The 17428-nt window shown below is 36.3% G+C and overlaps 1 protein-coding gene and 1 long non-coding RNA gene across 2 annotated transcripts; both read left to right on the top strand.

Moving 5' to 3' along the window:
* The first annotated feature begins 127 nt into the window (after window positions 1–127).
* LOC121233390 lies at window positions 128–11526 on the top strand. Its single transcript, XR_005932702.1, has 4 exons — window positions 128–278; window positions 929–1251; window positions 8066–8109; window positions 10831–11526. It is a non-coding gene; the product is annotated as an uncharacterized LOC121233390 (long non-coding RNA).
* Window positions 11527–11543: 17 nt separating this feature from the next.
* Window positions 11544–15355, top strand: MAP3K19 (mitogen-activated protein kinase kinase kinase 19; the record flags this gene model as incomplete). Its single annotated transcript, XM_041124005.1, is given in 7 exon segments — window positions 11544–11904; window positions 11907–12077; window positions 12080–12375; window positions 12377–12823; window positions 12825–13064; window positions 14273–14425; window positions 14642–15355. Coding segments are annotated over 7 exon segments (2382 nt in total), but the record flags the coding sequence as incomplete, so codon positions are not given.
* Window positions 15356–17428: the final 2073 nt, after the last annotated feature.

Genomic DNA, 17428 nt, shown 5'->3' with positions numbered 1-17428 from the left:
GTCGCCTCCTCACGGACCGTCCCGGCCGGTCTCCCCCCCAGCCCGGCTGCCCTCCGCGGCAGCGGAGCCCCTCCCCACCCCGGTCCCCCGGGCGCCCTTCCCCTCAGGCCCGCCGCAAGAGGGGACGCCCCGGCAGGGCCCTCCCGCGCTCGCGGCTGGCTGAAGTGCCTCACGGGGGCTGCTGAGGAGATTCCCGCTGGGCCGGTTTACCTCACGGCGGTGCCAAGCTGAGGAGTGGGTTGCTCCCAGACGCTCTCCGGCTCCGTCAGCCCGAGAGGGTAAACGAAGTGCCTTACCGGCTGGGTCGCCGTGTGCCGGGGTACCGGGGCGTGACTGGTGTCGCGGCTTGTCACCATGAGGCCGGTTGTGCCGGGTACCGGCAGACATGAGAGTGATACTCCCCTTTTCAGTCAGCCGGGAGGTGAGGTGTCCCCCAGGCCCGGCGTTCCCGGTCCAGCCTAAAACAAAGCGGGCTGCGCCTCCCCTCTCTGGCCTGCGCAACCCTGCAGCCGTGTCCCCGGCGACGGCGTCCAAGCCCTTCTGGCATCCAGCAAACCAGTTCCCTTCAAAACTCCTTCAAGTCAGCCCGAGCCCAGCTATATCTCTTTCATCCTTTCTTCCCTCTCTTTTATCCTTTCTCCCCCCTTAGCACAGTCTGCTACTTAAAAAAAAAAAAAAAAGTATCCTTGAAGTCTGCCGTTTAAGGCTGCCAGCAAGGAGATAAAAAACTATTCATGAGTAATGGGGAGTGTGTAGGTGAGGAGACTGAATGCAAAGTTAAAATAATGTAGAAATAGATAAGGTACTGAAAGCATAAATGGAGGTAAACAGAAGAAAGAAATACGCTTTGCGTTGGGTGCTGGGAGAACTGTCTTGTGATTAGAGCTTAAAAAGCTACCGTTTAGTTCAACTGTGTATATTTTCACAGGTCACTACTGCTCTTTGAATTAAACTTCTCCAAGCAGAATGCCCTCGGGGGGGTTGGAGTTGCCTCGGCAACGTGGTGTAAACTCAACAGCCTCGTGTAGCAGGAGCTGCCTGGAGGATTTGCCTGCGGGAGCGCCTGCCTCGGTAATAAGTACTACGTGCTCCGCAGTCAGAAAAACATGCCGAAAATAAAATCAAAGTATATGTAATTACTGTTTGAATTCCTTGCTGTCCAGCAAAGGAAGACAGCAGTGAGCTAAAAATGCTCTTTAACTTATCTTTGGGTTGCTGTGCCTCTTTCACACTTCGCTACTGAAGCACCAGGTAAGATGTTGTTTATGCCTTTCTATGGAACCTTTTCAGTTATTATTTTGAAGGGGTTTTTGTGTATCCAAAAAAAAAAAAGTTTCGAGAAGTTCACCATCTAATATGACTCTTAACAGACTATATAATGGGATAAACATTTTAATGGATTATCTGGTGTTTAGCATAAGAATGAGAAATCAAGAATGCTGACTTCTATAGCTACTTTTGCACAGTTAATTGGATGACCTTGGTCATCAGCTATAGGTCATTCAAAGGTAGCTATTGGTCATTCAATTTTCCTCTGTTTCCTCTTCTGTAAACTAAGAATGACAATACTGTCTGATGTCTGGCTGTTACATAGCTATAAATTAAAGCACATTCCTCAGTAAAAAGTGTTACATAAAATTGTTATAAAAGTTAATTTCATGTACGATAAATGTATGAGTCTCTTGGGAAGGCTACTGCATGCTTCCAAGTAAAAAACCTAATTCTTTTCCTGACTAGCAGTATTGAGTGACAAAATGCTACTGAGTCCAACAAAAGCCACATAGGCACTTCATTTCCACTGACCTCTGTAGTGACTTTGAAATGGAACAATTCCTTAGGGACAGACAGCTACGTTGATTGTTACTTTCCATCTGTTGCATACATCTTACCATTGGTAGTACTCTGACATTAGGTGGTTTTTCCCTGTACATGAGTAGTACTACTGAGAGCCCTGAGCTCAGCTGCAAAGGAAAAAAATAGGTATTTATGAATAAATTAAGAAAAAACATTGCCAGGGTTAAATTAAGAAAAAACTTTGCCAGAGTAGTACCCAAGATTGCTGTTAGGAATAACTTGTAATAAAATTTATAATGAATGTTGAAAATGTTATGTACTACTAGGTGTGGAAGATGTATAAACCAGAGTATTTTATTCAGTTGAGTGATGTAAAGACAAGCAATGGAGTAAAAATACGCATGTGAGTAAAAGAGCAGAGAGAAAATAAAGTTTTATAAAGAAATCAGCAACATAAGAGCCACTAGGTGCCCTATTTTTCATAGTTCTACCTATCTATGGATTTAATGAACATAAACATAATTTTCTAAAAAACAGACCTTTCTTTTAGCCTACCATATGAATTAAGTTCTAAACCAGCTTGATTTGGTAGTATGTATGTGGTGGTTATGCAATATTTTTGTGTGAGGGGAGAATGTATCGCAGCAAATTAAAGGCAAGAGAATGGAAACATTTTTGTGAAAGATAATTGTTTTAAATGAACATAACATATATTTCTTACATGGTTAAATAGGAGAACCCACTGCCACATTATATCAATTATGTCAGTACAACAGAACATTTCACATAAGCCAGAAAGGAGTAAGATATTTATGCTGTGTAAAAAGTTAGAGCCCATTCAATAATATTAACGGGAACATACCAATGTAAAAGATATAAAGTGTCATATTACATACTTCTTGATTAGCTAGTAGGAAAAAAATTTCTTATGGGCATATTATTACATAATTTTCCACTATGGACTTTATAATATTCCTCTCTAACACCCAGAGTTACCCAATGTAAGAATTTGACACTGCTATTCATGTATGTTTAAATGTATATTCATATTCATTCAGGTACATTCATACACATAAGATATCTATCTTAGTTATTTTATGTACAATATCTTATGTATTTCATGGTTTATTTTTTAAAACTATTAAGTTATTTATTAAATAATAGAGACACTGGGAAACATTTTAATACAGATACTAACCAATATTCATGATTGTATTTTCTTTTATTAATTTCAATTCACTATCTTTAATTACATTATGTGTTCTTGTCACTTGAGAAACAGAAGTTCACTATGTTTTTCAGAAAGAGTCCCAAATCCATCAGAACTATTAATTGAGATTAATTTTATTTTAAGAATTAGCTGCCTAGAATTTCAAATCTTCAAATCCTTTGACTTCATCCTCTCATGTTTCTTCTTTAAGAGTCTGCAATTTGTGATTGTTTTGTGTTGTTTATGCTACTATCATCTTGTGATATTGTTAATCTTTGAGTTTAATCTTAGAAAAGAGGGTTGATATTTTCATAATCGTGAAACAGCTCACAGTACACTTACCATATTCAGGAATAGTGTCAACTGTAAACAGGATCAATATTGCCCACACACAGCTATATTAACCAGGAGGCTGACAGCTAGCTCCTTTCCCACAGCTGTTGCTGATTAGTTGCGGGAAAGGTTCATTACAATCTTCTAATTAAGGGTAAACCCTAATAAAAGCATCTTTGTCTGGAAAAAACAATGTTTGGGGACAGCTTGTTCCCACTGTGGGAATTTAGTAATGCCTTAGAGATGATACAGCATAGGGGCTAAGAGTAATATGAAACAGCCTTAAAACTTAAAATCACAATGGTGGCATTTCCAATTAAAAGTCTGGGGAGGGGGTTAATCTATTTTGATCTTTTCAGTGTTTTTCAGCAACTATCAGCTTTTTTTTTTTTACCAAAAGATACCCTTTTCTTCAGAAAGAAACGCCATTTAGATCAGCTACAGTTAGGAATACAGATACAGTAGAGAGAAAGTTTTAAATGAACAGTATAATTAATTCAAAATGCATACTGTGTTTTATTTATGAAAACAATCTCAAAAATAAATATGACCCACTGAATTACTATATTGAAAAACTTTACACATTTAGATAATTAGCATGTTTTCTTTCTATGTTAAAAAATATTTATAGAGCTTAGATAGCTTTCTAAGATGATCCAAGCATCCATGCTAGGTGTGAGAAAAGAATCTACATGTTCTGCTTCACAAGTATATGCTTTAAGATCTAAACTGTTGTGAAATCTCGGTCCCACTGAAGTCAGTAATAAGGCTAACGGATGTCTAAGTTTCCCCAAGCATTTTCTTTTCTGCAAGAACTGTAGCATTCCACTGCAACTAAACTACTTTCATACAACCTGCTTTGTAGACTATGACTTTGCTGTCAGTTTGGACAAGCACCTAGCTGTCTACTGTTACTTCTGCATACAATTGTTAACATAAGGTGTAGAAAATAAATGTACAAAGAGAGAAAATACTTGCTGTTTTAAGTTCCTCAGATCACCTTTTTCAAATGTTTATTGTTTGACTTTGCTATTGTGGGCTTGTAGATCTCAAAAATCCTATTAAGTTAAACTGAAAATACAAGGCACAAGTACTCACAATCAACATTATTGTTACTTCTGTTTCTGCCTGAATTTAGAAATACTGTAAAAGCGTAACTTTGAATATGCAAGCAATTATTTATGGATGAGTTAATCTCTATATGGAAGGGTTCAAGGTTGGAAAACTGATCGCTAAATATATCAAAGCATTATTTGGGAATCCTGATGGAGTTCTCTTTTAAGCCTCTCACGTAGGTGTAGAGAGCTCATATGTCCTCATAGAAGGCCAGCAGTTAATGGTGCCAGACTACAGATGGTACATGGATAGCTCTGTAACTCATTTCCTTGAGCTATTGTTACGTCTCTCAACAACCAGGAGTTAAAATATCCAATGTTTGTAATAGTAATTTTACGTAAGCTTTAAGGTGTTTTGGTTTTATAAATGTAGTACAATTTGAATAATATATTTTTCTAAACATACAGAGGTACTAAGATGCTCATAGAAAGGTACACTCATAGTTAGGATACTGTTTCTGACAATGTAATAGTTTTAAGTGAGAAACAGAAGTTTACTACTAATAAGTTAGTAGGCTAGCTCTGTCTCTGCTGGTGACTCTTGGTTATATCAAATTCAGTCAGATGCCTGGCACAGGTAACAAAAATTCAATGGCAACAAAAGAGTCAGCAACATAATGGCCAGTTATTTTTTATAAGGTGTACAATTTTTAAACACCTCAAAACTTTACCTTTGTAAATTTTCAGAGATAATACATTGCCATTCATGTATTTATGAATTTATAATAGGTCTGGGATAAAGTTTGAAATTTATACCTTGTTGATGTCAATGTGATTTTTGTTAATGTTTTCAGTCAAATCAGCCTGGACACACTGGCTTTGTAGAGGAAAATGCCCAGCTAAATTTTGAACATATGTTTAAAATTAGACTGTATTATGGGACAATTACTTCTCAAGATGCTTAAAAGTTATTAACAAAGTAAATTACATACTTCTCTGAAATTTGTAGAAAGATTCCAGTTGACTTCATGTTTCCTTGGAATAAGCTATCAAAGAGATTTTTTGAGGCTACAGTGTACAAGCTATTCTGTGCTCAGAAAGTTTTGGATGTCAAACCTTTTTTGCTGAGAGATAGTTTTGACCAAGTAGAGAAAGATACACACTTAATTCAGATTTGGTTTCTCAGTAATACGTTAAAAATTCAATTATCTCCCAAATGTGAAGTGTTGACTTTCTAGTCCAACAGTGAGGTTGATATCAGCAAAATAATACTGACAGCTTTCATGTCTTATTCAAAATAGCATATGTTGAGTTTTTAGCAATAAAAACTGTGTCTGGACTGTTTGGTTCTGTGTATTCGCAGGACAGGGCATTGAATGTTAAATTATAACATTTTTAATAATTTCAAGTACTTTTAAAATGTTGCTTTTGTCTTACTTATGGCTCTGAAGTAATGAAATATGAAGTACTACTTTGTACATGTGAATTGGAAATCAATTAACAAAACATTTTTTCACATTTCTGGACCTTAATACATCTAAGGACAGTATGTCTGACAACCAACAAAATAAGAGGAGAAGCAAAGAAGGTAGTCTAACCAATATTTATACATATAAAGTGTAATATGTGGGATCTGAAGAAGAAAAAGAACAATGTTAACTTGAAATCTGGCTACTTGGCAAAACCAAGCAACCACAAAAAAATCTGAGATCAAACTCAGAGTTATTTTCCACCTTTGAAAAGTCCTAAGATTTGTTTTGGTTTCAACAGCTTTCCTATTTTTAAATGCTCTACTTTTGTAGAGTTTCCTGTCAAGATTTTTCTTATATTTCTGTTCTATTGAAATAGGAGCTGTAACTGGAATTTTTTTAGATGTTCTTTGCTTTTATAGCACATTGAATTAATACACTTACCTAAATAATGAAAAATAATTTAGATTTATGCATTCACATTTCCAAAAATTATAACAGGAAGTTAGTATAGGTACATTAGTCAAATGAAACATGCTCTTTTTTTCTGAGTTACTTCCTGTATTTCTTTATAATAATATTTTAGTGTCCAAAAATAACTGCATTTGCATTGTATTGCTGGTCAGTGAATTATACGGCTTTTATGCAAATAAGAATGTATTGTTGCACATTGTGGAAGTGTTGTTGCTCTTCAGAATGCAGATAAGATAATGAAAGAAATGCATCAGTCATACAAAGCTCTAGGAAAAAGCAGGTAAGTAATATTAATATATAATTTGCAGTTGGGTATGCAAAAATGGGGAAAAAGCAGGTAGTAGTCTATGAGTAAGAAAAGATTTCCTTAGTGCCAGACTTTATATACAGCTATATATGTTGTGTAGTGTTTCTGTCTTCCCAATGTCAATTATCAGCCATTGCTGGAGGCAGGATATTGCACTAGATGAACAAATTATTTGGTACAATATGAAAAAACATATGGTATATGGTTTTACAACAGCATTTGACCTACTAAAACCAGACAATTGTCTTGCATACAGCTTTAAGATTATCTTAGACTATGTTTTTGTACCTCTTTTCAGTCACAGTTTTAATCTTTTTCTGTATTTGGATTTTTCATTCTGCAGAAACGAGGTGGCAGAAATCTGAGGCTTGTCCACACAGCCTCTATTCTTTCAGGCAGACCATAGCATATTTTTTAAATAACAAAAGCACATCTGGTCTTCAGAATTCTTCTGACACCCTTTCCTGATGATTCATAAAAAATACATACTGGCAGCAATCGGTTTTTGTCAAGAAGGGGAAGGTGGGCAATATGTTTTTCCATTCCTATTGTTGCTTGGTTTACATTGTTTGTCATTCATTCTCACTTGTAGTCAATCTCTGGCATTGCAATCGGATGCTTCCAGGGACAGCCACAACTTCCCAGATGGGGGAAGAAAGAAAACATACTTTGGTATTCTTGGATCTTACAAACTTCTTGTTCACATTATTCTTCAGTCATATGATTATTTGAACTGAGTAGGCTCCTTCCACTTATTTTCACGCTGTATCTTGGTTTTTTATTTTTGCCTTTTAGCCAAATAGCACCAACATCCAGGCTGTGGCCAGATCAACAAGTGGCATGGTTTCCAAGTAAAAATCAGTTAGCATTCCAGATGAAACATCACACTTCTTCACGTAGTCTTCAGCCATGTGATCCTCTTCTTTAATTATATGTGTGTGTGTATTTGCAGGATGAAGGAGATAAAGAGAAGCAATGACAGACTTCACCATTCCTGTTACTCTGTATAATGAAACTGAGCCCACAAAATGTAAAGTGTAATTCTCCGTAGCTGGAGTGGGGCCATGATGGCATCTCTTTCACTTTTTTCCTCATACTGGCAATATTAATTAGCCACATTTTGCAGTTAGCAAACATCTGAAATTGAGGAGAAATATTTGCTTAAATTATTAGAGTCGAAGTATTTTTAAATTATCATATTTTATAGTTTTCTGTAGAAATTTGAATTGTAAAGTTCAGTATCACAATTAAATTTCAACTTAGAACTTTCTTCTGCATAGCAGATTTATAGCACAGTCCTGCAACCACACATCAGACAGATTCTTTGTCCCCAGAACCCTACAGTTTGAAATTAATTTATAAATGAAAATTGTAGTCTGTTTAAGAATATAAATGTAACATTTCATCTGTTTTGATTTTTAAGGGTTAAATACAACAATGCTAAAAACATGGAACAAGAGATCTGAGGTAAGATGGTATTATAAAACTGAACACCATTAAAAGTATTATATGCTTTCAAAACCTTAAAAATAGAAATACAGAAGAAGTGTAGGTAGTTTTCTCTGCTTAGTCTTCAGGTTTTTGGATGAACATGAAGTATTTTTACATACATTTTTAATATATATATATGTCAGCAAATCTTCAGATGTATATCAACAATTTGTCAGTAATGTTACATCAGGGATTTTGGGGGGTAAAGGGCTGGATGTTCAAAAAGGTATAAAACCTTTTAAAATAGAAGTATGTAAGTTACTTTAAAGTATGTGCATTCTATATGTTAAACATATTAGATATCTGGTTTTGTCAAATTTAAAAAACCAAACAATTTTCTTGTATTGAGTGGTAATTTAAAATTGAAGCTGAATTGAAGAACTGTCTGGATATTAGATGATGGCTGAAATTTGTTGTGTTAGCAAATAAAAAATAAGGTTTTAGGATTATACATATCTGACATGAAATTTTGTGATAAGTGTAAATAGGATTCCTGACAAAACTTTTGTACCTACAAACAAACTAGTAATTTTACATGTATCAGTGCTTTATACCACATGAGCCTTAAAAGTTACAAAAGATCAAATATACTGTATTTAGGAAAAAAGAGAATTTGGTCTTCATGGATATTAAGTAATAGCCCTTTGTACAAAGGACTTGACTCATTGAATCAGCTGTATACTTTAGTGAACCCACTACAGAATACAACAGTGTTCACAGGAAAAAAAGTAAAGAAAACTATAGGAGTAATAGCAGAGTTCTGACAGAAGATCATAAAAAGGGCTATGGAAAAAACATTTCAAATGGAGGGAAATGTTTAAGAAAAATAATTTAGCTGACCGCAGTGTGATTTAATACAGCTTTATTTCATGTCTTAGGCTCTGATGATTTCTAGAGGCATATCATTTGGAATAAACTGAGCATTCATATTAATGCCATGCAGACTAGACAAAGCCTTCAGAACTGTAAATTTCAAACCAGCACGCATTGCTTTTCCTGGCACATTCAAACCTCAGTTTGCCCTTGGAATGCAAACAAAAATTTCCTGCAGATTGCAAACTGATGTTGAATATAGACATGCAAATGAGTACTTGGAGCATATGACTGTGTGATTATTTCTGTTGCATTCATTTGCATAAAAATATACAGTACATTCATGCTTATTTTTTCTCCATTTCCTATAAAGAACAGAAATATTATTTTCAGAAAATTATTCTCACTGTTCATCTGAATAGTCACAACAAAGTACTCAAATTCTCAGATCTGTAGTCTTTCAAAGATAAACGATACCTTTCAACTAATGGGATGGGAAGAGAGGGAAGAAGGGAGGAATAATAAAATACACCCTACACACAACAGACTTCTGTGTTAGCTGCCATATAAAAATGGCCTTTGGGTAGCTATCCATTTAACTTCCCTGAAAGTGAAGGGCAGAATGTGCTATCTTCCGATGTACTTAAAAATCTGTGACCTGAATCTGTGGCCTGTATAACACGGTTTATGGAATTTTATAAGACTGCACTAAAGATATGGAAAATCTATATGTTTGGATTTATAATAATGTCTTTTAAAACCTGTAAATAATTTGTAAGAATAGTTTTCTCCATGGATAAAATAGCATTCTGTTATAATAGTCTATCTTTTGCTTTTTAAAAACTGCTTACATTAGATCTAATTCCATTGGGAATATAATTACTGGTGTGAGCACATTTTGGAGGGTTACATAAAAAGAGTTTAAATATCAGCGTAAGAGTGGCACTCTCATTCAGTGAGAGCGCACAGCAAGAAAGAAACTTTGGCACATGAAGCCACTGACCAGCCTTCGAATTCCTGTAGCAAACATGCTATGTGGCACAAGACATAGTTAATAACTGACAAGATGATTTCTATGTGTGGACAAAGCTTATTATTCTTAAATCATGGAGAATTACTTGTGCCTTATAGCAAAGGATCCCACTTTCTGTAATATGAAGTACTTAGAAATCATAGAATTGTTTAGGTTGGAAAAGACCTTTAAGATCATCGAGTCCAACCGTCAACCCAACACCACCATGCCCATTAAACCATGTCCTGAAGTGCCATGTCTACGTGTTTTTTGAACACCTCCAGGGATGGTGACACCACCACTTACTTCCCTGGGCAGCCTGTTCCAATGCCTGACAAGCCTTTCAGTAAAGAAATTTTTTCTAATATCCAATCTAAATCTCCCCTGGTGCAACTTGAGACTATTTCCTCTCATCCTAAATAATTCTGGATGTGAGAAAATTCATGTATGGATGTGAGAAAATTCATGTATTTCCTCAGAGTTTTGATATTATACTTCATATTAGGTTAAATATGGGAATATATAAAAGAATAGTCCTGCTCTGAAATTTTTTTTTTTCTTAGTCTACTTGGTTCTTAGTGATTAGATTTTACCTGTATCTGTTGGGTAGCACATTATTAATGGTTTTTATGGAAATTACAGTTTTGTTTGCCACCAGTGACATTTCAGCCTGTAAGAACAATTCATCTTGCTTCTCTAGAGGATAATATTGTCAATGAAAGCACCAACGTAAGAAATATTTTGAATATTATGAACTCTATTCCTTAGCCTATAAAACCAGTTACTAAGTTTTATCAGTATCAGTTAGACAATCTATTAAAAAAGCACACTGAAAAGTCATCAGACCTGATTGTGGCTACTATTTCTGATAGGTTCACTCCAGTGAAAGACCTGTACTACTTCAGCATGAGTAACTATTGTAAGTATCCTAGCAATAAGAAAGAAGAAATTCAAAGCAATTTAAAATGCAGGGAAGCTGATGTCGCTACCAATACTGAAATGAATGACCAGATGAAGTACCAGTTTTCAGTGGCTTGTAAGAATGTAGATCTTATGACCCAAGCCAGTTTCTATGATGATAGTCATCCCTACTTGAGCTCAAGTAATGCTCTGATAAACTGCGGAATATTTACAGCTCAGACAACACTTACAATGTCAAGCAACAGAGATGCCTTGAGAGCTGCCAATAAGGAAAGAAGAGCAGATAATTGCTGTAGAACTGGTCTAGAAGAAGGAAACGCTACAGAGATGATACTGGATTATAGACCACATGAAGATGCTGAGAGTGCAAACTTTGTATTTGACAATCATTATTTAGATTCTTCCTGTAAAAATGAAGTGATAGAGGCCTACCATGCCTTATAAGATAATTCTGTAGCTGCAGTAATTCCCAGAGTAGAAGTGCATGATCCTTCTGGAAAACAGTAAATAATGTTTGTCTCTGAATTTGAAATGGAAAAAGAAGCAATGTCAGAAGCAACTTCAGAAGACCACAGTGAGCTTGTACCTGTTGTTCATGTTACATTCTCTGATCAAGAACTGGCTAGGGAACCACACATTGCTAAACAACCTGCCACAAAAAAAGAGTGTCATTTGTAGCCTGCCTCCTGATGTTAGTCAGAGCTTCAACATTCTTGCTCGTAAAGAAAATGACAAAAATAAAATAAAGATGGATAGAAATAAATATTCATGAAAATCTAAAATTAGTAGCAAGATAAAGATATCTGAAGACTTAATTGTTTCTGATGAGATTTCCACAAAATGTAATGCCAAGAGTCAGATTTTTCTGTCTTTGGAACTGTCACATGTGGAATCTGAGACTTCCCTGAAGTATCAAAAAAAAAACCCAAACCCTCCAGGAGACAAAGATCATTTTGCTCAGAGTGCTCAGAAACTTAAAAAGCAAAGTTTCTCTTGTAGTTGCAAAAATTCAGTTATCTTAAAGCTGTTACTCTACTTTCTCTACCACATGCACGCTCTGCTTCAGATTTTGTAGATCTGAAATACAGTGACATGTTCAAGAAAATAAGTTCAAATGACAAAGGCCCAGGCATTTATGAAATGTTTGGAACTCCTGTCTATTCCCACATGTGCGAGCTTGATCAACATGAGAACAGATTTTTAGAAATGTTTGTTCTGCTCCACCTGGGAGATGCACTGCTAGCACCTGCAGATCTACCTGCAGTATAGGGAGAGAGAGCAGCTGAGTAAGAAATACTCAAAAGAGAACGTATTGTAAGCCAAAGACGACCATACCTGGCACTAAACAAAAGCACAAAGGTTTAATTACAAAGGACAGAAGTACTGAGTTGAGTGACAGCAACACATAGCAAGATAATGTAATAACTTCTGATTCAGATTTTCAAATAAACACTTCAAGGAGCTTGACGTTGTTTCCTGAAGACACAGATCATCAATCAGCTTACCTTTTTAAAAGAGCTTTCACAATCAACTAAGCAAAATAAAATTTTTTCAAATTCAAATTTATCAACTATTAAAGAATTTTCTTTGAAGCAGTCTTTAGACAGTCAGGATATATCCAACCATCAGAGAGCTGCTACCTGTAGCCAGAATCTTCTGCAGTTCAGTGATAAAGTCTACAGAGAATGTGTTGCTTTAAGTAGCAGTCTACTAACAACAGACCAGAACATTTGTGTACCCCAGTGCAGGGTGGATATGGATGGCTGCAAAGGCCTGGGGTCAGACCAGGCCTCCTTCAAGTCTATAAATAAAGGTGAAGCATTGCCCTTTTCCGATAGACTGGAGTGTCAATCCCCTACAAAAAGATTAATTCACAGTTGGGCATCCACACTTCAAAGCAGTGGTTTGGCAAATGAATTGATTCAGCCTTTAGTGATTCAGACAAAAAAATGTTAAAAGCCCCGGTTTCCAGACAAGTCAGAACATTTTGTCCTGGGCAGATAATAAGGATGTGACTGATGAGTTGCTTTGTTGTCTGGCCAAAGAATTGCTAATGCTTGAAGAAAAAGACATCAACTCTTCAGGAACAAAAAATACAAGTTTTAAAATGCAAAATACACATACTAAAGAAGAAGAAAATATGATGAATGGAGATGGAGCAATAGTAAATAGTGCTCTAGAGAAGGTAAAAGTAATTTCTTGTAACTTGCTAGTTCCTTTGAGTCATGCTTCAACACAAGTTTGGATGAAAGATAGGAAATACGTGCTCATTAATGATCAAGTCTCTTTTCCTTGGGCCAGCTGCCCACTGATTCTTCCAGTGCTCAGTTGAGGATACCCATGTTAGAGGCTGCATGTCAGGACGCAAGCCAGATAGTATGAAGGCATGACAAGAAGAGCTCTCAAGGCTTATATGATGAGTGAAGATAAATTGAGAACTTGTAGTGAATAAAAAGGAGAAGCTGTTTTAACTGAATAGTATGTATAAAAAGGTGCTGGGGCAAGGCAAAAAGCTCTTGAGATCTTGACACCTACGGAATATGAAAAGACACTACAAATGATTCTTTTATATCCAAAAGGGCAATTTCCTTGAATCTCTGAGTGCAACCAGATACTTTTCTAGGTATGCACTACAAGTACTGGCTTATCAGACAGATTTAAGGCTGTTTAATTAATGTTTAATCAAAACTCCAACTCAGAAGGTCCCCAAGTCAGTTAAGAACCTTTACTTGCTAAGGTGCTTATCTACTAGTACTGCTTCTCCTTGGCCCTGTTAGCTTTTTGTCTATTTAAATTACAAATTTATAAGGAAATTTCTTTCACTACATGTTGATGCACTTCCTTATGCTTCTGCAGGCACAGGTGCCAATTATACCTCCATTCTCACTTCTCCTAGGGAGACCCATGGCTGGATGGAGTAATTATTACCATCTTTCTAAAGCAGTCTCTTCTTCCTGTGAAGTCATGTCCAAATTGTTTCCATCAGACTTGGGTTGCATATGTTACCTAGAGTAAGGTGATAGTCATATTCACCCCTCAGCTTAGCAAACTGTACCTACATGACAAAAAAAAAAAAAGTAATAAGCAGATGTCTGTCCTGCTCTTTTAAGTGTTCCTTCTGTCTATCTTCCTGTCAATGGAAAAAGATGTCATGCTATAATCTTCTGGTTATGCACTGTTGTGATATATACTTGAAAATATTTACATTGTCTTACTTAGCATAGCAATTGTATCGATGAACTGGCCAATAAGTACATATATATATATATATATAAAAATCTACAGAGAAGAGTCATGCCAGGTAAAAAATACTCCTTATAAAAAATGTAAGGATAATACGAAGCCTTTCTTTTCCTCCCTGCTTTCTCCCCACACTGACCATCACCTTTTAAGCAGAGTTACAGCAGAGCCTTTTTGGCATCAAATGAAGAAAGCGAACTGCTAAACTTTGAGGAATCTACTGAATTACCAGGAAGCAGTTCAGCTAACAAAGATCCCATCATGTGGACAAGAGGTGAAGTCCTTGGAAAGGGAGCCTATGGCACAGTAAGTTAATATCTGTATAAGTTAAGGGATGTGCTGGGCGTCTTTGATCTACATCTTAGCTTATAACTAGCTGTTGTCCTATTCAACAAATAACTTAAATATTTTGGATTATACAGTGAGACATGAAACATGACAAACACAAAGATACTGTTTAAAATAAGTAAATACTCAGTTTTATTTCATGTTTCACTTTAATAAATGCTAGTTTCATTGTAGGTATACTGTGGCCTGACAGGCCAGGGGCAATTAATAGCTGTAAAACAGGTTGTTTTGGCTATGTCAGATCAACTCACTACAGAAAAGGAGTATCAGAAGTTTCATGAGGAAGTTGATCTTTTGAAGACATTGAAGCACGTCAGTATTGTAACTTATTTAGGAACTTGTCTGGAAGACAACACTTTAAGCATTTTCATAGAGTTTGTTCCTGGTGGCTCAATTTCTAGTATTATTAATCGTTTTGGTCCTTTGCCAGAAATTGTCCTTTGTCAATATACAAAACAAATTCTACAAGGGGTTGCATATTTACATGACAATTGTGTGGTTCATAGGGATATCAAAGGCAATAATGTAATGCTCATGCCAAATGGTATAGTAAAGCTAACTGACTTTGGCTCTGCCAGGCGTTTAGCTTGGGTAAGCCTCCATGGCACACAGAGCGAGATGCTGAATTCTGTGCATGCGACTCCATACTGGATGGCACCAGAAGTTATAAATGAATCTGGATATGGAAGAAAATCAGACACCTGGAGTGTTGACTGCACCCTATTTGAGATGGCAACAGGAAAACTGCCGCTGGCTTCCATGGATAGGATAGCAGCCATGTTCTACATTGGGGCCCACAGAGGACAGATGCCTTCCCTACCTGATTGAATCTCCAGCACTGCAGTGGATTTTGTGCATGCATGCTTAACCAGGTATGTAGATTTTTAATTGAAAAATGAAAGGAAAATACAGATAGTTTGTATCATAGAGATTGTTGATGGGAGCTTAGGTATCCTCTTCTATGGGACATATGACTGTATTGTAAATGCATAGGTTTTTCAACATTTCAGGAAAGCCTTTAAACAATAGTATACATAAAAGAGCTTTACTCTCTACAATGGTATAAAACCCCCCTCACAAATTCTCTTTTTGTACGCTTATGCTCATCATTTACTTTCCCTGTAATTTTCATGCAGAAACACGGCACCATTGAGTTTTAGACAAAATGTTTGATAAATTTCTTTGATGTGCCTTGCTGTTCCAATATCACATTGGCTGAGTCTGGCCTATGTCAGGCAAGTTGTTTTGAGGACAATATTCTAAATGAAAGAGCTTTCACTTAATTCTTATCTTCTGCAGTAGAAAAATCTATTATCACTGCCAGTCCAGGAAATACATACTTATTTGAAACATAAAGTTCTCTCTATAAAAAAACCAAACCACTAGCATTTACCCATTATAAGAATTATTTTTGTGGTGTTTGTTTTGTTTTAAATATCAGCTTTGTCCCAGATGTTTAAATGACTATCAATTCAAGAGCTAAGTTCCTGACCTCTATGGGTAGTCTTTATAAAATTAATAGCAGCCTTTTACGTATCTCAAAAGACCAGATTTGAGCACTAGAGAGAGGCATGTTATTTAGTGGGTATGGCAGTCATCTTGGAGGCAGGAAACCTGATTTTCTAATCCCTGGATTAGAATTGTTATAGTGTGGTTACGGTTCCTGTGGACTATATAACAACAACCAGAAAAATTGTGGACTTTATATAGCGACATCATATATACTTTGATTCAGAGAGAACAGTGTTTAAAAGGGAGAAGGAATTGTTAGGTAGAAGGAAACATACAGATATAAAGCATTTGCCTTTTCAAATAAAGTATTTAACTTTTCAAAAGTCAGGATGCACCTGTGGTTTCAATGTTTTAGTCTATGGTCTCACCATGTCCTAAATATAAACGCCTCCCTTATCCCATTTTCCCCGTTAGTGTATTACTTAAGAAATCAGTGTCCTTTACTCCTTCCCCTGTTTTTTTCTCCAAATGGAGGGCTGAAAAAGCCCAAAGCCCTTGGCTCTAGCAAGCCAGTATTATAATTACAGTACTGTAATTCCATATGGGTTCCTTAACGTGCATGACATTGATTGGAGATGACAGAACAGCCTGACTGACACAGGATCAAACAAATAATTGTCACCCTCCTTAAATACATTTTTTGTGCACCTGAAACAGCCACATTAGCAGAATAATTCAAAGTTTTGCAAGGAATTTAGAGGAACAAAGAATGATTTCTGTAATAATAAAATATTTCCATTTTATAATTCATAAATTCCATCAGTCTCTTCCCATAAATCCTGCCTTCCTTTCTACTAGCTTTATAAAAAAAACCTAAAACTGAGTAATGACTGGAGAAATGAGAAAAAAAAAAAGGCTAAGTTTGCATTTAGATTTTACAAACAATTACATCACAGGCATGCATATTCATTTTATGTACTGATTTTTCAAACCCTCAATGCAGAGTTCAACACCAATGCCCTTCTGTTCTGCAGTTGCTGGACCATCCCTTTATGAAAGGAAGACAGTGAATTTTTCAAAACTCTTGCCAAATGAGTATACATTTTCCATATAAAAAAATTTCTATTTGTGAAAAAAGATCAGAAGGAACTGGAGTTAAAAGTGACAGCAGAATACTAGAGAGCAATTGTGTACAAGGAGTCTATTATTAGACAGCAGTATGATTAAAGTAACATTTTTTGTAATGTCTGTGCTCATTGGAGTGAGCATTCCTTCACTGTGAACACAGGGCCATGTTTTTTGTTGTATTTGGAGAGACTTTAAGACAACCCCCCCCCCCACCCCCCCCCCACCCCCCATCACCATCACCAGTATGTGACAGACAAGGTAAGCTGAAATGCCAATTTGTCTGTAAAAACCTATGGAACATATGCTCTTGGCAGAAAGCATTGCAGATGCTGAAAGCTCTGCAGGAAGCTCTACTCAAACTTGTAGATGAGTCATTAAGTG

Source organism: Aquila chrysaetos, chromosome 6, assembly GCF_900496995.4.
Source record: "Aquila chrysaetos chrysaetos chromosome 6, bAquChr1.4, whole genome shotgun sequence".
Taxonomy (NCBI): Eukaryota; Metazoa; Chordata; class Aves; order Accipitriformes; family Accipitridae; genus Aquila; species Aquila chrysaetos.
Note: the sequence above shows the minus strand (reverse complement) of the source record. Positions and strands in the feature narration are given on the sequence as shown.